Source organism: Ochlerotatus camptorhynchus, unplaced genomic scaffold, assembly GCF_037179485.1.
Source record: "Ochlerotatus camptorhynchus isolate MF236.1 unplaced genomic scaffold, CSIRO-AGI_Acam_v1.1 ptg000425l, whole genome shotgun sequence".
NCBI lineage: Eukaryota > Metazoa > Arthropoda > Insecta > Diptera > Culicidae > Ochlerotatus > Ochlerotatus camptorhynchus.
The window spans coordinates 178,447-205,424 of record NW_027040911.1 but is presented as its reverse complement, the minus strand read 5'-3'; the positions used below and the strand labels follow the sequence as shown (position 1 = coordinate 205,424).

General features: G+C 41.7%; 1 protein-coding gene across 1 annotated transcript; it reads right to left on the bottom strand.

Moving 5' to 3' along the window:
• Nucleotides 1-2,513: 2,513 nt before the first annotated feature.
• On the bottom strand, nt 2,514-26,453 carry LOC135711204 (cytochrome P450 4c3-like). The gene is made up of 4 exons (XM_065233985.1): nt 26,174-26,453; nt 3,638-4,042; nt 3,506-3,575; nt 2,514-3,443 (listed from the first exon to the last, which is right to left on the bottom strand). The coding sequence occupies exons 1-4, from the start codon at nt 26,412-26,414 to the stop codon at nt 2,549-2,551; spliced, it is 1,611 nt and encodes a 536-aa protein (XP_065090057.1). The 5' UTR covers nt 26,415-26,453; the 3' UTR covers nt 2,514-2,548.
• Between the last annotated feature and the right edge of the window lie 525 nt (nt 26,454-26,978).

Sequence of the window (26,978 nt, the reverse complement as noted above, 5' to 3'; positions counted from 1 at the left end):
AGGGTTCCTAGGACGATTCCAGCAGAAGCCAACAGCACCACATTGGCAGAGTTTGAAACGTGTGGTTCGGTACATCAAGGGGACAAAAACCAAATGCTTGCAGTATCGCCGAATCGAACCGTAAGTCGGTAAGTGGCTTTGCATTCTTCGTGTTCGGCAACTTGATTAGTTGGTCAAGCAAGAAGCAAAACATGGTTTCAACATCGTCAAGCGAAGCTGAATACATCGACCTGAGCTCGGCGGTATCGGAGGCAGTTTGGCTGTATGGAATCCTAGAAGACTTGAAGCTGCAGACTCGTGAACCGGTCACAATCTATAAGGGCAACCAAGGCTGCATTGGGATGGCCAAAAACTGTGAATCCAAACGGTCGAAGCATATTGATGTGAAGCATCACTTTATCCGGGAGCACATCTCAAACGAAAGCGTGAAGGTGGAATACGTGAGGACAGACGATCAACTGGCGGACCTCTTCACCAAACCGATGGAAGCCGGTCGCCTAGACAAACTTGGAAAACGTCTCGGAATAGCGGATTGAGAGGGGGTGTTATCAAAGTAGCAATCGGCTATTCTGATTTCTCAGACCACCCTGCCTAGCAACTTGTTTTCCCTAGCAACGAATTTGTTTGAGGACTAATTTTTTCATAATTCCTAACGTGTAAACCGTACGAACAAGACGTGTTTCAATAAAGCTCTAGCACAAGTAGTTCTCTCGTTTTTCTTTCGAGTCCCGTTCCGGTAACCGAATCCCAAAAACATGCTATGGCATTGTTAGACGTTGAAAAAGCGTTTGACAATGTCTGGCATGATGGCCTGGTGTACAAGTTGCATCGATACGGTCCTCCGATCTTCATCGTGAAGATCATACAAAATTATCTATAAGACTGGACGTTCCAGGTCTCTCTGAATGACATCACATCGGATGCCTTCAACATCGGTGCAGGTGTGCCCCATACACACTTAGATTTTTTCGCCGAGATGGGCACCACCGAGCAGCTCGGCATTTTATTTTGCTGGTTCTCAGTGAAAAACTTGCCGAGATTCAGCTAACAAACGGGAATTTTGCCGAGATCTCAGCTAACAAACATATTTTTTTGCTGAATTTTCAGCAAAATAAAATGCCGAGCTGCTCGGTGGTGCCCATCTCGGCAAAAAAAATCTAAGTGTGTAGGAAGCATCCTTGGGCCCATCCTGTTCATTCTATTCACCTCCAATATTCCGCCTTCTGATGGTGGATCTTTGCCTCTGTTCGCAGAAGACACATCCATTGTCTTCAAGGGTAGGCCTACCCGGGTCATCGGAGCTCTGACTACCAAACTCCAGAGAGGCTTGGATGTCCTGTCTGAGTATTTCAACAGCTGAAAGATCCGTATCAACGTGGTGAAGACCCAGGTGATAATTTTTCCACACTCAAAATCCCCCAGACTTGTTCGCCTGAGAATAAAAAAAATCTGCCTAAACGGCACAGTGGTGGAATGGTCCAAAGAGGTAGTCTTCTTTGGACTGACTTTTGACAGTGGGCAGCTTTTCAGGGAGCACGTTGACAAAACAAAAACCAAGTGCAACATCTAGATAAGATCATTGTATCCACTCATCCACAGGAGGTCTACCCTGTCCCCGAAAAATAAGATTGCTGTCTACAAGCAAATCATCCTTCCCGTAATCGAGTATGATATGCCAATTTGGGGGAGTTAAACTTCAAAGGTTCTAGAACAAGATCTTAAGGATGATCCTCAACAGCCCTCCACGGACGCAAAATTCTGAGGTCTACCACCTTACTGGTATTGAGTCGCTGGAAGAGCGAAGAACTGGATGTATATGACTTTGCCCCAATAAATCAGTTTCGTTGGCGATACAAGCTGCTCATAGGGGTTAAATTGTGAAGCCCATGAAATGATTCTATTTCCTCATCCATTCCGGCATGTTTAAAATGGTGCTTTGCCCTCATAGTTCATTAGGCTTCTAGGTTTCCTATCTTAGGCTAAGTTCAGTTTTCGATGTTTTTTTTTAGAGCCCTTGAAAGTGGATCGTGTCGGGATTTTACCGATTCAAAACAAAGACTTGTTTTCCACTTTCGGATAAGTATGATCGATCGCATTTGTTGCCAAGAACCCCCAACGCCTGATTTGACGCCGGGCACATGTCAGTTGCCGGTGATCATTCAAGCAAAACAGTCACAACCTTCACAACCGTCTTCGCATCTACCGTAATCTTCAGACAGTTTAGCACCCCATCGATAAGAAGTATTTCCTTCCTGCATACAGGCAAAGCTGATCGGGTGGAAGTCGGTGTGTGAATCAAAAACCAGTTCAAAGGTGCTAAATGATCCTCTAATCGAAGCGACACGTTCCAAGCAGATAGACTTGAACTTGACAGCTACCTCGCACTCAGAATTGAAGCCCATCGGAGCTCTTGGGCAAAGATTAACGCCACACACTTAGAAATAACTATTTTTAAACGGGACGTAATCCATCTTTAACGTATTGAAATGAATTTTTCGCAGTGTACAGCTACAGTTGATCAGATTTTATTCAAGCAATCAATTCTAGGCTATTGTCTCCGGGAGATGCTAATTCGTAGTCCGTCTTTCGATTTGAGCACCAGCTCGCCGTACAAGGTTAGATCTTCTCGCCGATCGAGCGATGCGATTCGATATTTCCGTAGAACCGCCACCGTCACGGCCTTCTCTTCGAGGAGGCCAAATTTTTGGCCGATGCAGTTCCGTGGCCCGGCACTGAATGGGATGTAGGCATACTGATGGCGTCCTTGAGCGTTTTCCGGGAGGAACCGATCTGGATTGAACTTGTCCGGGTTCGGGAAGACTTCCGTATCCCGATGCAGCTGGTAGACAACGATCACGGCATTGGTTCCGGCGGGGATGGTGTACTCTCCAACGGTGACTGTTTCGGTTAGTCTTCTCGCTATCAGCGGAATGCTGGGGAACAGCCGGAGAGCTTCCTTGATGCAGCACTCCAGGTATTTCATCTCGTTGAGTTCGCTCATGGTGGGAAATCGGTCGCGATCGTGCTCCATGATGGAATCGATTTCTTCAAAGACACGATCCTGCACCTGGAGATCCGTTCCCAACAGGTAGAGCAGCCATCCGATTGCGGTAGCTGTGGTGTCGTGACCTCCCAGGATGAAGGTATCCACTTCATCGCGGATGTCGCGATCACTGAGAGGTTGACCATCTTGGGAGGCTTCCAGTAGAAGATCCAGGAACGCCAGATGGCGTTTGCTGCCTATCTCTTTGGAGTGTCCGTCGTTTTGTTCGTTTATCAGCGAGGACTCTCGTTGAATGCGTCGCTGTTGTATGACTTTCTCCGAGAAATCGTGTAGAACCTTTAGACATTCCACTTGTCGTTTGTAGTAGTTTGTACGTCGGTAAATGAAATCCGGGTGGAGCCAAATTTTCCGCAAGCGTTCCAGCATGATCTTCCCGATTCTTTGAAAAAACAAATGGTTATATTTTTCTAATTTTTGAGCATTGAATTTGATAGAACTTACTCTTCGTGTGCCTTCACGTATTCTGATCCGAATTGCTCCTGAGCGTTAATCGAGCACCCCATGGCCGTCTCTGGACGAAAATAAAATAAATTTACTTCAATCTCAAATTATCTTCTAGAACATAGAACCCACCGCACAGAATATCCAGCGAGCACAAAGCCGCATATCTCGAACAATCGAACCCACCGTCGCCGCCCGCCATCGTCAGCTGCTTCTCCATAAACCGAACCATCGTTCGGGCTTGCCGGTTGAAAACTTCCAAAAAGTTCGACAGCATCCGGTAGTTGAAGGTCGGATTGAGCGTCTTGCGGCGTTTGTACCACTTGCTCCCAGGGCACGTGAGCAGTCCATTGCCCAGCCAAGGGCGCAGAAAGTCGTAGTCGCGGCCCTTTTCGATGTTGGTGCTACTGCTGAGGATCCGTTCGACGATCTCCGCCTTCGAGATGAGCACGTACGGAGCCGTCCCGTTCCAGATGCGGCACATGCCCTGTCGGCGGCCGTAGCATTTGCGTGCCATGATCAGCCAGTTGAACAGGTCTGTTTTTGAAATTAATGTCAATTAACAAATTCGGAGTACGATCCGTAGGTAGGTAAAATTGTTCCCACTAGTGCTAAATCTGATGACTCATTTCCAAAAACCGTTATTCAAAAAGCTAAGACTTTTGAAAGTGATGAGCGAAGAGTGAAGTAAAATTGTGAGAATCATTAGGATTTCTTCTGCAATCCATAAGAATCTGGACAATCTGCAGAGTTTTATGGTCCATCCGTAGATCCGTAGTAAATCTAAAAATCTGTAGATCTACGGATAAAACCGTGGACTTGACCACACTGATACGAGTTTTTCTTCCTTCCTCCTCCCCGCGCTGATTTTGCCAATAAACTGCACAATGTGCATAACCTGAGTCCTGAGAGATCTTGGTTAATCAGTAGTTCCCTATCATTCCTAACAGGGCATCAAACACATGACCATTCATCTAATTGATGATCAGGAAAAACGATTGCCAGTGTAATGAAAATTGCAATAAATCTCATTCGCCCCACGTTTTTGAATTGGAAACCGGTCAGAGTTGCACGCATTTTTGAATTGGAAACGCGCCATAATTGCACGCAATTTTTACCTCTCTCTTGCTCACGCGTCACGCATCTAGACGGATATGAGGCTTGCCTACCAGCAGGCGACAGATGATTCCCCGTTCAAACGAAGGCGACCACGTGTTTGTGACTGATGGAAACGAACGATCTGCAAGATTGAGAGCAACCACTCTGTTGTTTGAAACGATTTGATTAACATGAGGATCTAGGCATACTAAGTTGAAATGGAGGTATGGCTATGAATTAAATTTTGCATTCCGTCATATTGGAATTCCACACGACAGCTGGCGGCTTTTTTTTTGTGATAAATCGTATCAGCAAGCTATGATTGCATTGATTCCTACCATTGGTGTTAAGATGTTGTTTTTTTGTGATTCGTCATCCTCCGCCAAGTTTATCTGTTGTCCATGGTTACAGCGCTACTTCGCCGTAATCGCCCATTTCCGTTCTATCGATCAGAAATGATCAATAATAGGGGAAATGGATGTAATGTGGGCCTATCGACTAAATTTTCAATAGCGACCAAAAATATCCATTAGTACCGTCCCAATGACGCGTTCATCTAGATAAAATTGATAAATAGCATATTTTTAGCGATGGGCCCAATCTTAGATCCATAGGCCAACATTAGAATCATTTCCCCCCCTATCAATGATTTCACCGTGCACAAATCAATAATAGGTTTGTTCCGATGTGTTAGTTCATTAGCTATAACATTAATCCTATTAGAATTATTGTACGAATATTTACGCTCACTGTTCTCAAACCAAAAGAAGCGCTCCTTGCGAATCCCCTTATTCTACGTTTATCCGTAGGACGAAGAAAATCTAATGGCGTTTCAATGCGTTAGGATGGAATTGAAACTCGTAGGACGAATTTGGAATCAAGAAGCAGTATTAGATTTTAAACAATATCTCAACAATTTGTGACTCTTTATCAAATCCAACGGTACGTATGGAAAGGTGAATAAATTTAAAAGTCATCTTTGACAGAAATATTCCACTTTTTGTTCAAACTCGTTCAGAAAAGAGAGGTAAAGTGTGGGTTGTGCTTAGTAGGACGAAAATTGGATCCAAACCCTCTATTGCAAAAACAATTTTAGTTGGCGTTTTCAAATTTTTCCAGACATCACATACTTTGATTTATCACTCATCAAACAAGTTTCGTAGGAAAAACGTTGCGTAGTGAAATGATAAGGAAATTATAATCTGAAACAAAATTCACGTTGGAGAAAAATCGCATGGAAAATCAGGAAAAACCATTGCCAGCGTAATGAAAATTGCAAAGGATTCAACTCTGCACACCTTAATCTGTGCCGAGTGATTTAGCTGTGCCGAACGAGCCGAAATCTGTCAATCAAGGCGTCAAATCCCATGAGTTTGGCAACCCTGCATTGATAATGACTCTTATGATTGTTTATGTTTACATCGGTTCCTCGGTAGGAAAATGCTCAGCAAATGCTGATGTAAGTTTTATATTCTATTAGAACTACGATCTCAATTAGAACAATGCTTTTCGTCTCCGATTTTACAAGGCCGTTCGAATCCGCATCCCGAAGGCAACCCAAATTCTCCAACTATGCGACCATGTGACATGATGACATTCTCCCGATCCTTGGCGATTGGCTAAAAGATCACGAAAACAATGCGTCAACCAAAAAGAGTTGCAGCGGGAACACGGAAGTCCACAAAACCGCAAAAGAGGAATTTAAGAAGGCCGTTACGGTGTTTTCCCAGTGAGAAATAAAATCGGGCAAGTGGCTTTGAGCACCAACTTAAGAAGCGCTATTAGGAGTATTTGGATTTGCCGAACATCGAGATGTATTTGGATTCAGCTTGTTTTTCCAGTTTTCAATATTTAACTTATTGTAATAAGGTTGAACCTAGTGCATAATCATTACAAACCACTGGCAAATGGCCTTGACATTCCCAGCTATTTTCAACACACAGATCGACGAAAGAAGCAATTATCTAGCTTCAAATACGATTAACACGACAAGAAACGTACCCAAGTTATTGACGAAAGAGAAGTCGATTAAGAGAATCGATCGATGTTATTTATGATCTAATGCATTGTTCAGCTTGAATTGATCTAGTTTCATCGTCTTTCTGGTTTAGTTCGGTTTGGATCCTATCTAGAGAAACTCCCACCTCTCCCACTCCTATCCCCGATCATCTCGTGCAATATGTGGACGATTGTTCACATAAGTATAAAACCTAAATACGTAGCGTCATCCGTGCGGGGTGTCCGAATTCCACAATTTCGTTCAGCGCACAGCGGAGAAACGACGGGAAACGTGACAGATTTTGCGATCTCTTACTGTATACTGCGAAGTCCTACCCGGTAACGCTTGAATGTTGCGGTTGCGATTGATCAAATAAAAAATAGAGCTTGAGCTTGAGCTTGAGCTTGATTGACCGCCCACGGTTGCTACTCTGTTACTGCCAGATCAGCTGTAATTACACAGAGAACCAATAGACGATGCTTGAGACTAGCAATCATCCTCAATGTGTAAAAACTGGTGATCTTAAATTAGGCAATACCAGCGCCGGCCACGCCCGAACACAGGTCAAGAAAGGAATGGGAAGGATTGTGTTGACATGACACTCGCTTTGATGGAAGCCGAGAACACCTCTGCACTTCCACGAGGAATCACTGGGATGTTGGATAAGAGGGTTGGGTTTGCAGCAGGGTTCGTTTTGGTAAACGATAAGCTAAATTGATGTCCTAATGATCATATAACGCGAAGGAGCTTGGGACGGTCTTCTGCTCAGTAAGCAAAAACGTTTGCCACTAGGCAGACGAGCACCTTTTTAATCACCGAGTTCCTGTTATTACCATGTAGTCATATTAACAATTAAAACGATTGACGAATCTTGAATGGCCTGAGATTAGACTCATGATGTTCTGCTCAGTAAGCAAAAGCGGTTGCTCTAAGGCCACCGAGCCCCTCATATCACATAATACCGTTGCTCAAATTTGTGTATCCATTCAAACCCGGAACCAACGACAACAACGAGTTTCGCAAAATACACGATACACAAGCGATTTTACCATAAATCTCTTTGATATGTAAGGACCTTGAACCGCGTTTTTTCGGCTCAGTAAGCAGGCCACTGTAACCGACGATCTTTCAAATCCGAAAACTAAAAACTACGAAAAAGTACTTAGGCCTCCATTAAGTTCCACTTTCACGCGACGTTCAATGACAGGGTCCTATCCAGGATTACATCTGAAAAATCCAAATCTGGCCAATGCCCATCTAAACCTGTTCTAATCCACCTGAAATGACTAACGAATGGAAGACTTTGACTACCCAGCCATGCAATAGTCTCATTCCGTGCCTTATGGCAACTTGATGATTCTATTGCGCTCATCTTTTGGCACCACCCAGGGGAGACTTGGTCGTGTACCCAATGCTTAACTTATCTCCATTCCACTCAGCTACTCGCAATTTCTTGTGATATAGGGGGCAGAATATTATTATATGAGACAATTCAATGCAGACGTCTTTCCAAATTTGGCAGATCGACAGGTAATCGGTGAGTTACCACGATAGTTGCTATTCAACAACTAGACAACGTCCCATCGTCAACGCATGCTATGAGAATTTCCCATTGCAGACGCCAACGAAATGACGTCATCGAGCTATCGATCAACTACCCTGGTTATCGCCTGGTACCTTATAGCACGATGCTAGGAGGCGAACCGGAAGAATCGATGAGCTACCTTTCCCCCGATTTGATTAACATTAGGATCTAGGCATACTAAGTTAAAATGTAGGTATGGCTATGAATCAACGACAGCAAGCTATGATTTCAAGGTATTGATTCCTACCATTATCGTGTTAAGATGTTGTTTTTGTTATTTGTCATCCTCCACCAAGTTTATCTGTTGTCCATGGTAATGCTAAGACAATTTTAGTTGACGTTTTCAAATTTTTCCGGACATCACATCCTTTGATTTATTACTCATCAACCAAGTACCGTAGGAAGAACGTTGCGTAGTGAAATGAGAAGGAAATTATAATCTGAAAAAAAATTCGCGTTGGAGGAAAATCGCATGACCATTGCCAGCGTAATGAAAATTGCAAGCGATTCAACTCTGCTCACCTTAATCTGTGCCGAGTGATTTAGCTGTGCCGAACGAGCCGAAATCTGTCAATCCTATGAGTTTGGCAACCCTGAATTAATAATTACTTTTATGTTTGTTTACGTTTACATCGGTTTCTTCTGATAAAAGTTTTATATTCTATTAGAATTACGAACTCAATTGAAACAATGCTTTTTTGCCTCCAATTTCACAAGGCCGTCCGAAAAACTCAAATTCTCCCACTGGTCACTTGGTCCATGATGACATTCTGCCGATCCTTGGCGATTGGCTGAAAGACCGCGAAGGCAATGCGTCAACCAAAAAGAGTTGCACGGGGACCGTGAAGCCAAACGCACCGATGAAGTCCGCAAACCAGCAGAAAAGTGTAGGATGCTGTGATTTACAGAGATTCAGAGAGGAGAAAGGGAGAATTAATTCATTCGAAGTGGAACTTTCTCTATAGTAAGTTGTGTTTCTGGTTACCGTCCATAATCCGAAAGTACAAGTGCAGATCACGATTCTACAATTGGCGACGAGTCCGGAGATGAACCAAGCGGAAAGTTTAATTCAATCGGAGGAAATCTTTTGGAAAAAGAAGGAAAGCTGGAAGGCAGAGTGCTGAAGAAATGGCTACGGTAATTAACAATATTATTGATATTAATTTTGTGGGGTTGGGCGTATGAAAAAATAGTGAAATAAAGAAGAAAATTCTTAATCGGTGAAGGGAAACTATAATTCAGAGCCCATAAGTAAATTAGAGAGGAAAGGAAATGTCATTAAGCAATTTCGGTCTGCTCTCCGGTTAGAAACGAAGGGAATTTTCCGGCCCGTTTCTGTCCAAGCAAACGAAGGGATTCATGGAAATTTCGGCCCATTTCTTACAAAAAAAAAATGAAGGAAATTCAATGTAAAATAATCCGGTCCATAGCGCTAGAGAAAAATAAAACGAAGGGAATACATAATTCCGGTCCGTTAAACGAAACATGGGAAAATTTTGTTCGTTGCTATGACAACTTCATACAAATTGTTGATTACTCCAAAACAGGAGAAAACAGGTTGCTGAGCAACAATCAAACTTAATGAGTAATCATGTCAGTATTTTTCACACTAATAATATTAAATAAATAATAATTTACAGTTGAATTTCAACATCCAGAAACATCAACATCAGAAAATGAATCGGCGACGGATCAACGAGTACACGCTGGGAATTATGGAAAGATCAGTTCGTTTTTTATCTGATCTTGAAAGGCATCGATGATCACGATGAGATGTTCAAGGCTCTAATGTGTTTCGGTGGGCCAGACGTCCGAAAGATAAGACGGGATGTCACCGTGGGCGAATCGTCTATTCTAGATAACCGCTACAGATTGGCCATGGAAGTGCTGGATAACTACTACTCCCAAAAAATACCACATAGATACGAGCGGTTCAAATTTCTTATGTTCAACCCGAAATTGACAAATTCGCGATTCGCTTGAAGGAGCAGGCCGCTCAGTGTAGTTTTGGTGGTCAAGTTGACGATATGATCATGGACCAGATTGTGTTTGCTACACAACATGAAGACAAACTTCGTGCCCAGTACCTAGAAGCTAATTCTACTGTGGAAGACATGCTTAAAATCGCACGCACTCAAACGAAACCAATCAACTCAGAAAGCTGGCTTCAACAGAACCCAGAATCATTATGACCGGAAGGAGAAATTCGTGCGTGAAGTGGATGATGTGACAAATACGGTGGAAATCCGTGAGCTTTTCCATCTTTAAGGCAAACGTACTGCGGATGCTTAAATCGGAGGAGTAAGTGTTCGTTTCGTCATTGATACCGGAGCTGATGAAGATGTGTTGAGCGTTGATGATTGGAAAGACCTCAAACGTGTTGGGTTCAACGCTTTTGACGTTAGGAAAGGAAGCGACAAAGTGTTTCGTGCTTGTGGATCCATGAAGTCATTGACCGTTCTAGGTGAAGTGAATACTCGGGTTGCTGTAGGTGAGAAATATTTACTCGTTGCTTTCTGGTTATACTGCAGAAGCTCTCGGAATCATTAAATTTCTACATTAACTGATGAAGTGTTGCCCTGTATTAAAGAAAAGGAATCATAATCATAATATGTCGGAAAAATTTAGCTTATTATTTGTTATCCAAAATTTATCAAATTCTATGTAGACTATTGTGCAAACATCAAAATTGACAAATCAATTCCACCCGTAAGGCAGGCGTATCGTCGTATACCTATCCCACTTGAGGAGCTCACTTTACTTAAACTTAAAGAACTTGAGCGCCAAGACGTAATAGAACGTGTCACTGAAGCTTCAGAAAGGGTATCGCCTATGCTGGTGAAGCGTAAGCGTAACTACAGAGTTATAACATGTTATAGTGCTATCTTGATGGTGGTTTCTGTGTTGCAATTATTTGACAACCGTTATAACATGTTATAACTGCTCAGTCTGGACAGCGTTTAATAGTACGTTCAGACTATAGAGTTAAAACTTGTTTTAGCGCTATCTTGATGGTAGTCTCTGTGTTGCAATTATTTGACAACCGTTATAACATGTTATAACTCTCCAGTCTGGACAGCGTTTAAGAGTGCAGATGAAGTAAGAATAATAGTTGACCGTAGAGAGGGCAATAAGGCTGTAGTAAGGGAAGTTCATCCTTTACCCACTCTTGAACAAATGATTAGTCGGTTGAAGAATAGCAAAGTTTTCGCTAAATTCGACATTAAAGGGTGATACGGTCAAAATTTGGTCAAGGGAAAACGTGTGTAAATCGGTGAAATCGTTTATTTAAAAAATCAAATTAAATTTCTTTTTCAAGTTCAATTAGTGTAAAATTCAGGAAAAATATTCAGTTAGGCTTCCGCTTTTCCAAATCCGAATTGCCGGGCCTTACGCTTGACCCCTGCTATCAGATTTTGTACAGCCACCTTGTCCACCTTCTTCGCCGCAGAAAGCCAGTTTGCCTTGAACTGCTGCTCGCCTTTAGCAGTTTTTTTGGTCTTCTTTAGGTTCCGCTTGACAATAGCCCAGTATTTCTCAATTGGGCGGAGCTCTGGCGTGTTGGGAGGGTTCTTGTCCTTGGGAACCACCTGCACGTTGTTGGCGGCGTACCACTCCATGGCCTTTTTACCGTAATGGCAAGATGCCAAATCCGGCCAAAACAGTACGGAACAACCGTGTTTCTTCAGGAAAGGCAGCAGACGTTTATTCAAACACTCTTTCACGTAAATTTCTTGGTTGACAGTCCCGGAAGCTATGAAAATGCTGCTTTTCAAGCCACAGGTACAGATGGCTTGCCAAACCAGATATTTCTTTGCGAACTTTGACAGTTTCATGTGCTTGAAAACATCTGCTACCTTTCCCCTTCCTTTTGCCGTATAAAACTCCTGTCCCGGAAGCTGCTTGTAGTCGGCTTTGACGTAGGTTTCGTCGTCCATTACCACGCAGTCAAACTTCGTCAGCATCGTCGTGTACAGCCTCCGGGATCGCGCTTTGGCCGTCGTATTTTGTTTATCATCGCGATTTGGAGTCACTACCTTCTTGTAAGTCGATAGTCCTGCTCGTTTTTTGGTTCGATGCACGGTTGTAGACGATACACCCAGCTTATTTGCGGCATCTCGGAGAGAGAGGTTAGGGTTTCGCTTGAAACTACCGGCAACTCACTTTGTCGTCTCAGCGGCTTCCGGTTTTCGATTTCCCCCCGATCCAGACTTCCTGGCTGTCGACAAACGTTCCCCAAACACTTTAATTACATTTGTAACGGTTGATTTGGCAATTTTTAGCGATTTTGCCAACTTTGCGTGCGAGTAGCTCGGATTTTCGCGATGCGCGAGCAAAATTTTGATACGCTGCTCTTCTTGCTTGGACGGCATTTTGACAACTGAAGAGTGAATTCCAAAATCAAAATAGGAGCAACATTCTACACACACACACCTTCAAAATGAGGGGTGTTCAGGTTTTTTAAATGCAAAATTGAAAAAAATACGTCAAGTTGATATTGACCAAATTTTGACCGTATCACCCTTTAGACAAGCGTTCCATCAGTTATGCTCCATGAAGAATGTCGATACATAACAACATTCATTTTACCATTAGAGTTGATGCGTTATAAACGCCTAGTTTTTGGATTGTCTGCCGCACCTGAAGTGTTCCGAAAATGTATGGAATCAATGCTAGGAGATTTACCATGGCTAATAATATTCATAGACGACATCTTCATTTTTGCGCCTGACGAGGTTACGTTGAAGCAAAGGACTAACCTTCTGAAGGACAGGTTGTTGAAGTACAATGTGGCTTTAAACAAACAGAAAACTATAGAATGCGCAAGAGAATTGGAGTTTTTGGGATTCCATTTATCAGCTGAGGGCGTCACTGTTTCACGTGAGAAAATTGAAGCTATTGTCAAATTTCGGTCACCCCAATCAGCGGAGGAAGTCTGAAGTTTTCTGGGACTGATAACATTTGTTGGGCGTTATATTCCTCACCTTTCCACATTGGGTAGTCCTTTGAATGCACTTACAAAGAAGGGACAGAAATTTGAGTGGACGCAGGAAAAATAATAATTGTTGTACCCGAGTACGGCCCTGCTAGCAAGGGTGATTTTGGTTCCCCAGTGACTACCCTGGAGTACGGACCTGGGGAATAGGGAACTGTCATTGGTTTGTTGTATTTTGAGCGTGTGAAATAAAGACTTATTATTGTACCGGCTAAATTATTATGTTTTAAAGTAAATATGAACGCAGAATATCACATTTGGCGACGAGGTAAACTTTAATCGAGGAGGAAGAAAGGTAAGGTTTTATTATTTACAGCCTACTGTTCATTTGATAATAAATTATCGAGTTTTTTCTTCGTAAATAAAAATGAGGTTATGTTCATGTTTGTATTTGTTCAACCTGCAGGACTGCTATACTGCGCAGAAGTGGGAGCTGCTGGACAAAGCGGCGTATGTTCATGCTACACGGAAGTAGCGGCTGTAAGAAACCAGCAGCGATTTTATTTTATTTCGTTACGAACGAAAGTTAATAAAACTACCAGTGCGTAGTGGCTGTTAGTAACAGCGATCGTTACGAACGATAAGTTTGAGGCTACCAAAGGGTAGTGGCTGTAAATAAATAGCGACCTCACTACGAGCGAATTCTTCTATGCTATCAGAGGCTAGCTGCTGTTGAACAGCGATTGGAAAACCAATAGGGCGGCTTTAGAGCGTGAAAAGGTTACTTTGAAGTACCGGCTCTTGGAGCGATATAAGGCTATTTGCACATAGCAGCTCTAAGGTGGAATTGCTTTTCGAACGGTAAGATAGCGTGGAAGTAAATAAACTACGTAGAGAACTCATAGTATATTTGGATTCCAGTTTCCCAATCATGGAAAAGTGGGATATTCCACAATTTAACTTCAAGGCACTACCGAGAAATGTGGTAAGAAATTAATGGATCAAGTATAAGCGTAACTTTGATTACACTACTTAAAAAATAATGCTGAAAATGGAGTTAACACTTTTACAGTAGCCATCGGCAAACTTGACTCCTACTTCGCTCCAAAGCAACACGACACCTTTGAGCGTAATTTATTCTGGACATTGAAACCGAATTCCGATGAAAGTCTTTCCAAATTCATGATCCGCTGTCAAGAGAAAGTGATTTTGTCAAATCCGCTGAAGAAAGTAGATCGATAAAAGTAGAAAGTAGATCCAAGTGAACTAAAAGAACAACTGCTACAGAAAGATACATTGCACATTGACGAAGTGACAAAAATTGTGAACTCCTACGAGTCCGTTAAGCATCAAGCTCAGACGATGAATTTTCCGTCTAGCACTGTTCATTCCGAACCCGTTCCGACTGGTCACGATTTGATTAGCAGCGTTAATAAGATCCGGAAGCCGCCGTACACCAAGGAGTGCACACGCTGTGGACGGAAAGGTCACTTTGGGAATGATGTTGATTGTCCAGCGAGGAGCAAGGAATGCAATAAGTGTAAACGTATCGGTCATTTTGCAACGAAATGCCGCACGATTGATGAAGCGGAAATTCGAAGACACGTTTACAAGTATCAAACGTGTGAAGCCGGAGCGTATTCGAGAAATTGAAACCCATTCTAGTAAAGCCGAAGACAGGAAGGACAGAAATTTCATCTTCAAAATAAGTGACGGTGACGAATTGCTTTGGGTGAAGGTTGGCGGAGTAATGCTTCAGATGTTAGTAGATTCTGGATGCAAGAAAAACATTATTGATGATAAATCGTGGAGTTACCTGAAAACGAACGGGATTAAAATATGGAACCAACAGGGCAAGTGTAACGAAGTCTTCCTACCATACGAAGAGAAAGTAACGCCGTTGACAGTGCTGGGATCTCTCGAGACATGTATTGTGGTTGATGATGCGGGTAAAGCAGTTGAAAAGGAAAAAAAAAGCTAAACGTTTAAATTTTCATCCAACATGTAAATACCTGTTCAAACTTGTTTTAGGTCGCTACATTTTATGTAGTTCAAGGCGGTCAACAGTGCCTTTTGGGTAGAGCTACTGCTACCGATTTAGGCGTACTTTTTATTGGTTTGCCTAGTACTCACGGAGTAAGATCAGTAAATGTAGAAGAGACATATGGTGTTGGCTATATTGGAGTCAGCGGCTATTGATGTACAGGAAAGGGAGGAATCAGCGAAGTCAGACCGAGTTTTGGAGCTAGTTAAAACATCAATGAACTCGGGAACATGGAACGAGCCTGAAGTTAAACCTTTTGCTCCGTTTTCTAAGGAGTTAGGTTTGTTGGGAGATATGGTTGTTCGTGGAAGCAAACTCGTTGTGCCAACTAATCTGCGATCTAGAATACTCCAATTGGCTCACGAAGGACATCCCGGAGAATCCGTGATGAAGCGCCGTCTCAGGGACCGAGTTTGGTGGCCAGGAATGGATCGCGAAGTAACCAATTATGTAACAGCTTGTGAAGGTTGTCGGCTGGTAGGACTACCAAATAAACCAGAACCGAAGTCACGCCGTCCGCTTCCTAATAAACCGTGGGTGGACATAGCCATTGACTTTCTCGGGCCTATGCCGGACGGAATATACTTATTTGTTATAATTGACTACTACAGTCGTAATAAGGAAGTCGAATTGATACATAAAATAACGGTGAGAGATACGGTATCTAGATTTGATAAAATTTACACGCGTTTGGGATACCCACGGACAATCAAGCTAGGCAACGCTAAACAGTTCGTAGGTATTGAATTGGAGGAATACAGTAAGATACACGGAATTCCGAATTATTGGCCGCAACAGAATGGTCTCGTCGAAAGACAGAACAGATCGCTTCTTAAGAGACTCCAAATAAGCAACGCTTTGGGTAGAGATTGGAAACATGATCTACAGGACTACTTAGTGATGTACTACACCACACCGCATTCCGCATACTGGTCGAACACCAACAGAACTTCTGTACGGCCGAACAATCCGATCGAAGATACCAGCACTGGAAGATATTGAAACTGCCCCTCCCAAAGAAGATTTTGCAGACAGAGACTTGGAGTCGAAAACAAAAGGGAAGGATCATGAAGATATGCGACGAAGAGTTTTTAGCTCGGTTTGGATCCTATCTGGAAAAAACCCCACCCCTCCCACTCCTATCCCCGATTATCTCGTGCAATATGTGGACGATTGTTCACATAAGTATAAAACCTAAATACGTAGCATCATCCGTGCGTGGTGACCGAATTCCGCAATTTCGTTCAGCGCACAACGGAGAAACGACGGGAAACGTGACAGATTTTGCGATCTCTTACTGCATACTGTGAAGTCCTACCCGGTAACGCTTGAATGTTGCGATTGCCTGGTCAAATAAAAAATAGACATTAAGAACTAACAATATAGGGTAAATGTTGGCTTCGGCACCCATTGACTGTTTTCGGTACCCAAAATTTAAACGTTAATTTCACTTTGTTTTACCATCAACACACTTCCTTGAATATATCCAAACGATTCTTTAATATTTAAGCTTCAATCTAATTATATTTGTACGACCGAGCAATCCTGTTATGCCAGATTTTTCTTCAAATGAAGCTTACGTACTACAAAATGGGACTGATTTTGAGTTACCGATAATAGAACAGCTGGTTTACACGCAGTTCTAATGGGAAGGGTGCCGAAGAAAAAGAGGCTGCCGACAATAGTGACACACACGCTTTCAAACAGTTTTGAAGAATTGTGTCGATTGGAATGGATAGAGAAGCAAGCAGCAGATGAATGTAAACAAACAGCCACGTCATATATGTGCGTGAGGCTGAGAAAATGCTAATAGAAGTGCGGACGCTACTTACACACTTAAATTTTTCTCGGCTGTGCAAATCTCGGCAAAAATAAGTTTCACTGAGATCTCAGCAAAAGTGACATTTGATTACTGAGTCTCGGATAATGCTTAGCTAAATCTCAGCAAACAAATGAAATGTTTGCTGAGATCTCAGTAAAACTTGTTTTGCCGAGATTTGCACAGCCGAGCTCGGTAGAAAAAACTAAGTGTGTAGATTGACGAGAATACATAAATTCCCCTATATTTTCCCTGAAATAGATCCTACAGCGTTATTGATTATGTTAGAGGATCTCCTGTAGAAGACTCCGAGACCATTCGATCTGGACAATGGTTCGCCTGGTTCTTTTTGGAAGCGGGAACGGTAATCAACTTTATCATTTTTTTTCACTTCACTACTTCTCTTTGAGGTAAACAAAGCAGGCTCTTTTCATGCACCATCAATGTAGAGTGCGCTAGGCGATTTTGAGAGGACATTTCATCCAATTTATTTGTTTACTTCATAATGACGATTTTCAATTCTCAAAACAATGTACATTTATTGCACAATTTGCTAATTTCCAACGGGAGTGGTCTTATATTTCGATTATCTACAGATCTCAACTGATTTACAGCTGAAATAACCACACATTAAAAATCCGGAAGATCATATCCGCTGGGACAATTTTATAAATGTATGGAAGCACCAGCCGGATCACTACAAACCCGATACAGATAGCAAAATATTCCACGTGGATGATGATTTCAAGCACCTGCGGTGGATAAATTATTCAGAAAAGGTGAAAATATTTTCCTCTTTCATGATGAAAATTTCCACCCTCATCAATCTTTTGAGGGCTGCCCTATTCACCGCCAGAGGCTGAAACGATCGCTTAGTTTCTATTGGATTTGCCTATATGCCTTTTTAATAGAAACTTAGCGATCGATTCAACCTCTGGTGTTGAATAGGAAAACGTCGAAAAGAGTGTTGTGAGTAGAACTTGTTGCCGTGAGACATAGGAAGTGGAACACTTTTTAACTTTCCCTCAGAAAAAGATTCACCTGAGATGCTCCAAAACTTGATTTACAGTTGAAGAATTTAATTCTGTATCGTTTTTGCAAGGATCCTGCTAATGTCCAAGAATATTTTTGTTGAGAAAAATGGAAAATTATAAAAGTGCCTTAATGGTTATGATCGTCCGGATTTCTAGTGTGTGAATAGTTCAGGTGCAAAACAGTTCAGATCTGTGAAAAATCGTAAAATATGCAATTACTGATGAAAATTGGCAAGATGTTGAATGAAAAATACTTTAATTTGCGTTGTGAAAAATCCTCATTCTGATGTAAACAAGCGGTTTGGCTGACGTTTCCTCTCGAATTCACTTGGCGCACTCTACATTGGTGTAGGGTTACCATATGGTATCCTAAAGGAGGACATGTCCTCCTTTTTCAACAATTTTTCTACATCCTCCTTTTGCTCGAAAAGGTCCTCCTTTTTAATCCTTCAATTTTTTCCAGTAACATATTAATTTGGTGAATTTTCACTTAAATTTTACAGATGGAAAATTTTCAAATAAACTTGCTATTCTACCTGACTTATTTCTGACCGACCAGGGATCAATTTTGACAAACAATTTCTTGAAGATCGGATGATCAATCTGGATAATTTCGAAGTGTCAAATTTAAGTGGAATTTCACCAAATGGAACACAGCCTTAGATTGAATCTAACATGTGTTCGATTTGGACGTTCTGGTTCTATGGGATTTTATGTATTGGTTTAGAGTCCAATGCTGAATCAATGGTAAAATTATCAGGTTGCTTAGAGGTTTTATTTTTCATGTTGGTTTCAATCAGCGATGACATGTATGCCGATTTTTGTACATGATAAAAGTTGGGATGGTGTTAAGGCTGTAAAGCTGTAGTTTTCATACAAAACAGCTAGACTGGATTGATGTATTTTTCAGAAGTATAACGAGACGATGACTTGAATTGATAACGACTACAAGTTATGAACAATCTCAATTGAACCTTTGAAAATCATGAATTTTGTGATAGCGCCGAGGAGGGTGAGTCTACCTGCGATGCAGGAAAGATTTTGTTTTGCTGTGATTAGCTGCACGCACGCTGAGTAGATAGAAAGAAGATTAATGACGTTTCTGAAGATTTCATGCAAAATGATGATACGCGATGCAAGTAAATGCGAAAAATGATAGAAGATTTTTCAACGATTTATTCGCTAGTTTGAAATTTTTCGAGCATCTAGAATTGAGATTGAGATGTGTCACACCCCTCAGGTAGCACACATATTATTAAAACGTTTGATAAAAACTCGTTGTCCTCCTGTAATGTTGAGAAAAGGAAACCTTGTCCTCCTTTATCTCCAAACCTCAAATAAAATGTCCTCCTTTTCAGGTTTTTGATATGGTGACCCTACATTGGTGGTGCATTAAAAAGGCCTATAGTAATGAGAACGATAAGCAAAACTCAACAGTACTGCCGTTTATATTATATTGTTTGTGTCTGGAGGCAAGACAGCTTTTGATCATGAGTTAGAACGGAGTTAATTTTGAGTTACTCTGAGTAATTCGAGTTGCTCAAAATTCTGTTTGTATTGACTCAGTAGCCATGTTTTTTTTTCGTCCTGTTTGGTTGTGCTCTTCCCCCAGTTGTCAAACAACAATAAATTCTAACCCCGTTTCATACCGGAACATCATTCTCAAATTCCGTAACTGTTCGTCCTCCGGAATGTAGTCTAGCCCATCACCAATCGATTCTAAGCGTTTAATTGTTCCACACCGTTTTCAGATTAAGCATAAGCCTTCTAGTTGGACATATTTACTAGAAGACGTTTGGTTTACCTGGCCCTTGAATTAAAAAGCCACGGCTCTCAAAATATTCCAATGATTTTTACGGGGGCAGTGATAAAATTAAATGCAGCAATGGAGCAGTTTCAGGGTTACAGGTTATATTCAATAATTTTTAATTATTCCAACTGGACATTGTAAACTAAACATCAATGAAATTGCAGTAAGAAATTTCCTATTGCTGATATTTGCAAAATGCCATTGGCTGGGATTTAATGAAAATACTGGCATTCATTTATTCATATTATTCATTACATTACTCGATTATTCAAAGAAAAAGATCCCATCCTTCATGAATAGGTAACTCATCCTCTCCTTGGCTCAGTACTTGTATCAACTCAATTAATTACACAAATAGAATAACAATCTTGGATCTTAGCAAAATTGTGACACGGAGACTGAAAGGTTCTGCGATGCTTATCCGACACCCCTAATCAGTAAGGAGGAATCCCTTTATCGGTTCGACAAAGCGTGGCCTTGTTGTCAACGACCGACATAGTCAGAACGAAGCACCTCAGCATCGAAATCAGTTCCACATAGGCACGAAACTGCCATACCAGCCCAAGATGAAAGGATGTATAGGTGACACAGTACTCACGGTCCGCTAGTGTTGGTGAGTTATTTGCCGTTAATGTTCATCAAAAGTTTACCATCATGCCATAAACGGTGCCAAAAAATACGGACGGATTTGGACCTGTTTCATACAACCGGAAGGTGTATGCTGGTCACAAATGCCTTGTTAAATTGATTTCCTATGCAAGTGATCAATATTTGATGTGAATTTCGCGAATAAACACGAGGAGGATTGATAATAGCAAAACTTGCCATATACAACCGTCATGTTCATTTTAATGAACAAACTAACACTTCTTCCTTCTGCGGCACATGTACTAATCCATCTACATACCAGCCCACTACCAAACTGCCATCTCACTAATCAACAGTACGCAAGTAGCCGTACCAAAAACCTTGCTATAGGATAAGCACAGTATCATCCGCCATCATCGGAATCAGGTCCGGAACCTTATCACAAGCGTTCGTTGGATTTCAGTCGATGTTTATTTAAACTGATGACAGATGATGTTTTTTCAAAATGTTTTCACTTGCTGACGTAAGACTACTTTGATCACTTTTGAGTAATTATGAGTAACTCAAATTTACTCGATGCAAAAATATTAACTAAAAGTACAGCTGGCTTGCCTCTAGGTTTGTGTCATACTTGTCAACATTTTTCGCAGGCTGTGAACCATTTGCCGAGTTAAATTTAACTCGTGGTTAAAAGTGACATTTCGAAAGTTATTTTCTATGTTCGAAAATCCCTGTGCTGTCGATCGACCGGTTTTCGAGAAGAACTTAGTCAAGGTTGCCAAATTTAACTTCTTGTCTGTCAGAAGTAACCACGCTCGGATAGCAGGGTTAATCGATAACTTTCCATCTGTCAAATTTTAACCAAAAGTTAAAATAATCCACCAAATGGTTCAGAGCAACAGTGTGCCTCAAGTGTGCTGGCAGTGCCAGTCATCGGACTGCCTTTCTTTGTGAATATTTTAATTGGATGTTTGGCAACCCGGTATTTTGAGAGTTTGTTTTGGTATGTCAAACTGTGAGATGTCGAAGACAATGGTCACGTAAACGCCACATCAACAGAAACGACATTTGGCCGATTCCGATTCCGTGTGAACTATGCAGGTCGATCTATTTGGATAGGAAGTACCTCGGGGAAGTGATTCACTACGATGGCAACGTGATCGACATACTATACTCCATTTTGAATCAGACGCTTCCCTGCTGGAGGAAGGTCTGCTGCATCTGGGTAAGCCGGGATCCGGATACATCGTACAACAACCTGGAGGATGAGGATATGCATCTGAATCTAACGTTGACGTTCAACAGTGTGACCAGTTCGGTGGACAATTCGCTTGGGTAGGCCATCCACTCGGATCGTCCCAGTTTCGTCTCCCTTATGTCGCAGTACGATGAAGATTTGACCCATGGAGAGTACAGCAAATATTACTCACTGGTTAGGAACATCGGGAAGGGCGCGTACGGGTATGTGAAGCTGAGTTACTCGGATAGGTTGCTGGTGATATCGAAGTTCATACTGAAGGAGAAGATCGTGCCGCAGTTTATGATTAGGACCTGATGGATGCATAGCTGTTGACAAACGTGAAGCATCCGAACATTGTCAACATGTTCGATTGGTTCGAGAACGACAAGTTCTTTCAGGTGGTGATTGAAATCCAAGGCTCCGGGATGGATCTGTACGTGTTGATGTTATTCGAGAACCCAATCGTGAACGTTGAAGAAATCCTGCTAAGAATTGGAGAACGTGTTGCTTTCGCTGTTGGACAAGAATTCTGAAACTCGGATCACCATCCAGGAGCGACTGGAGACGGAATGGATGACGCTAACCGTACGAAACCAATCCGTAGAAGTGCTACGTAGATGCGAATTTCTGCTCCAGCCAGACAGCACTGTTCACGTCGCCGCACAGCCTTTCGATAGTGAAGATGACGATGAGCGTGTTGACATGGATGATTCGTTCATGGATCTCGAGGAGATGTTGGACGATGGAATTTGTCCTCTGTCGCACGATGATGAGATTGGTCTGACGGTATCTTCGGCAGAGAGATGAATATTATTTCCACGGGTCTCACCAGTGTGTATCTGAAGGAACCGGACGGAACGTGCATCAGTCTGATCAATGGCGATCGGATTGGCCAACATGACATCATCAACAACATGAGCTTAATTCTAGGCTTAATTACTAATGGCTGACAAGAAATAAATTGGTATGCCCCTCGCGCGCCGCTAGCACGCCTCTAGTGCTGGGGTGCTGGGAATCGAAAATCTTTGACAGTAGTTTGTTTACACTTCTATAGAGAACTACTGGTGCAAGTTTGATCTAGAGTCGGTGTATAATGAGTCACGCCAAGAGTGAACTGTCAAATCGGCTACCTATCGTGCAAAATAAATAAACATTACGATGCTATGAAAGGTCTACGAAAGGTATTGCAATGAAATATAAAATAAAATTGAAGAAATCATCATAAACACGCAGCGAGCATTAAATGGTCATGGGATACGTTTGGTTTTGATCAGTACTGAGAATTTCTACTATTTTTTGATAAGATAATTTGACAAAATCACTGATATTATGATTCACTACAGCCGTTATTTTTGGTTCTCGCTAGAAGTCATTTAAAGTTGATGTAGAAGTCCTCTGTTGCCAAGTGAAAAGAAAGGGAATCTTTCGGAAACCGTGATGCGAGTTCAACTGTTTTTCTCTTGGCGTGACTCATTATACACCGACTCTAGTTTGATCAAAGTAGTCGATCGCGTCCAGAAATAACGTCAAATGGAACTCGAAAGGAGAAAAAACATTGTGCACAAACACCTGGAAAATCCGCTGTGGTCCGGTTGCAAGCTGGCTAAAGTGCTGAAGATGCCGAAAATAACAGTTTGTCGAGTGCTCAAAACCTACAAGGAAACCCTATGTGTGAAAAAGAATCAGCGGATCTGCGAAAAAATTGGAACCAGGGATTGTCAGCTGCGCAGCAAGGTGTTGAGGTGCGTTAAAGCCAACCCCGGTCTTTCGATCCGAGATGTGGCTAACTTTCAAACGGTGCGGACATCCTTGCCAGGAAAGGATACAAGTTGTACAAAGCCAGTAAACATCCGAATCGGCACATGAAGCAGAATTCCGTGGCCAAAAAGCGTGCAAGGCTCTTGTACGAACGTACACAAGGGCTGCACTTTGATCGATGACGAAACATACGTCAAACTCGATTTTAAGCAGCAAGTTTGCGAAGAAGGTCATGATTTGGCAAGCGATTTACAGTTGTGGCCTGAAAACGGAACCATTCGTCACATTCATGACGATGACATCCCAAGTTTACATCGAAGAATGCCTGAAAAAGCGTGTATTGCCGTTCATCCGCAAGCATAGGGGTAAAGTCATCTTTTGGCCCGATTTGGCCAGCTGCCACTACTCCAAGGTGGTTCTGGAGTGGTATGCTGCCAACAAGATCGATTTTGTCCCCAAGCTAATGAATCCTCCGAATTGATCATTTTAGATGGTCAAGTTTTGAACCCACCACAGCATGCTTTTGGCGCTACTGTATATGGACGATCAAATGTTAAATACTGTGGTAGCCACAGCACAGTTCTGTCAAAACCACTGCTTTTTCATTGATCCATTGCCCGGAATTTCGACCAATCGAAAAATACTGGGCAATTTCAAAGCAGCGACTTCGACGAAGACAATCCAGCAAATGCGGGCAAAATGGAAGAAATGCGCTGATTGCGTGTTCGTTTCCACTGTGCGGGCGCTGATAGGCTCCATCAAGAGGAAGGTTCGAGATTTCGTTCGAACTGGAGAACTGTGACCATCTAATGCTGTAACTTTGAAGTTTTAATAAAAGTACTGTAATGCAACCATATTGATGGGTATTTGACAGTAATTACTGAAATCGGAAGCCGACATCTTGGATTTCAAAACGGCGTCGGACATCGACTTCTAGCCTCTAGACGTCACACAGTGGGATGAAATCAAAGATAGTGGGACATGGCTATTTGCGACGAAACTATTGTGTGTAGAATTTTGATGTCTTCTAGGATGTTTCTTAATTTTTTGAATACCGTAAAACAGGGTGTCTTTGATAATGCGGGTTACTTTGATAGTATAATATAAAGAATAAAATTGCTCGCTGTGCTTTTTCCAAATAAGAAACATTGGTTCCATATTGTAGCTTAGGGTGTTTCCGTTGATTTCGTATATAGTTTTTATATAGTATGTGTTACATATTTTACAAACATATTAAAACACAATTTTCGTGTTTTTCGCCTTTTTGAAAAAGCACTCATACCGAGGGGGGCGACACATCTAAATCTCAATTCTAGATGCTCAACAAATCTCACACCAGCGAATCAATCTTCGAAAAATCGTCAATCATTTCTCGCATCTACTTGCATTGCACATCATCTTTTTGCAGGAAATCTTCAGAATCGTCATCAATCTCCTTTCTATCTACTCAGTGTGCGTGCAGCTAACCACAGCAAAACACAATTTTTCCTGCATCGTAGATAGAGCCGCCCCCCTCGACTCATACCATCACTTATGAAATATATTTCCGATACAGCCATCACAAATTCAATGTTGTATTCTTATTGCTTATGAAGTTTTCTGATTATACACTCATTCAAAGTTTCAAAGTTGAGTTTCACTCATTTTTTCTACATTCATCCAGCATTATCAAAGTAACCCCAAATCAAAATACTGAAGTTTGGTCACAAAACTAAAAAAAATAGTGCAAATGCTTTAGTTTTCGTACCACATATTGCTAACGAAGTAGCTCTTGGATCCTCAGTACTTGTTTTAAAAGTATAAAATTAAAAAAAAAACATTCATTGTTGTAAAAAATATTTAGAATATACTACTATCAATGCTACTCCGTTTACGGTACTTTATTTGAGTAGTGAACAATTTTGATTAAAGGGGTACACACTCAGAAAAAAAAAAACTTTTTTATGTATTGATAAAATTGTTGAACATCTAAGGAAACATTGTAGATTAAATCATTTTAAGAAACTTTGTCAATGGTGGAAAAATATCTATTGCTCAATTGAACGAAGCTATAGGGTGGCAAGCCTCGTTGGATAAACAACGACTCGTGCCTTAAAAAATCTTCTTTTTTCAACTTGTTGCATAAATAGCTATTTTCATCTCTTGCATCTTCTCGCATTGCGCGCCACCTTTTTGCAGGAAATCTTCAAAATCTTCATCAATCTTCTTTCTACCTACTAAGCGTGCGCGCATCTCACAACAGCAAAGCAATTTCTTTCCTGCATCTTAGATAGAGCCGCCCGTCGGTTTTTAGTGCAAATGTATGCACTTTTCACAAACTATGACATACTGTTTAACACATTTTTCATGATTTGTCACTTCGTCATCAAAGTCTATTCTGCAAATTCCACTTTTCGATTGAACGAAATTTTGCTTGATACCGTAATGAACCGTAATGATGCTTCTGATTGATACTATAAGTCCATGATTGCATTTTCAAAAGTGTCTGGATTTGTGGACCAAGTGTCTCGATTTCAATCCTTTACGGTACCACCAAAATCGAATACTAATAAATACAACAATGAAACTCATAATGCTTGATTTGATTCAAAACTTGTTTGAATTGTTCGATTTTGCATCATCATATCATCACCCATATGCTAATATCTAAATTCAAAACATGTACCAATTAGTACCGAACAAACGATCAAAAAAAAAAACGACTATTTCGATCACGTAGATCGCTACTACACACGCACACGATTCTCGCTAACTAACCTTCCCGATCGGTTGCCATCATCAGCGAGTTTCCCAGCAGCGGCAAACATTGCGGTCCCGGCAGTTTGTTCAGATAATATTTGACACTTTTCTTCGTACTGTTATTCCATGCCTTACGATCACTGTTGATCACGTACACAAGCCCAACCAGGCAAAGCACTACCGTGAGCAGCTGGGGAAACTCTTTCACCACGTGCAGTATCTGCGAAGCGACCGTTAAGAGCAGGAGTGGTTCCTTCATTGCGCGCGATTGTCGTCGTTCCCCTTCGTGTCGGGTTAGTAGATAGGCAAGGTACTTGCGATGCCGTCCGTTAGTGCTGGCAGACTGAGGAGGATTTCTGCATGGATTCAAGAATAAAAGAGATCGCGTCGTCCGATTCTACTCCGAGCGAGAGGTGGAGATAAAGAATGTAACGATGGTTCTGCTGTATGTTGATTGAAGATGCGCGATTTGCTGGGATTTTATTTGCATTCGGCGATGTTATTCTCGTCCGGATGAGCAAAATTATTCGCAATTCGCAAGTTTGCAATTTCGCGGAAGCGGTAGGGGCCTCAGATAGTGTTGTTAGTAAAGGCAAGACGTTACCAAGCCGGAGGCGGCGGGTTCAATTCCTAGTCTGGTCGATGAAATCTTTCGGGTTGGAAATTTTCTCGACTTTCCTGGGCATAGAGTATCTATGTGCTTAATGTACAAATTCATGCATTGGTTGGCATAGAAAGCTCTCAATTAATATCTATGGAAGTGCATCTAGAACACTAAGTAGAGAGCCGGCAAAACGCTCGCTACAGAAGCGTAAAAAGCTGA

Bases quoted from the DNA above. Each gene is read 5' to 3' on its own strand.
- LOC135711204 (XM_065233985.1), bottom strand. From the start codon at position 26,414: ATGAAGGAACCACTCCTGCTCTTAACGGTCGCTTCGCAGATACTGCAC. The intron at 4,043-26,173 runs GTTAGTTAGCGA...TTTCAAAAACAG, and splicing joins GATGGCAACCGATCGGGAAG to ACCTGTTCAACTGGCTGATC. The intron at 3,444-3,505 runs GTAAGTTCTATC...GTTTTTTCAAAG, and splicing joins TACGTGAAGGCACACGAAGA to AATCGGGAAGATCATGCTGG.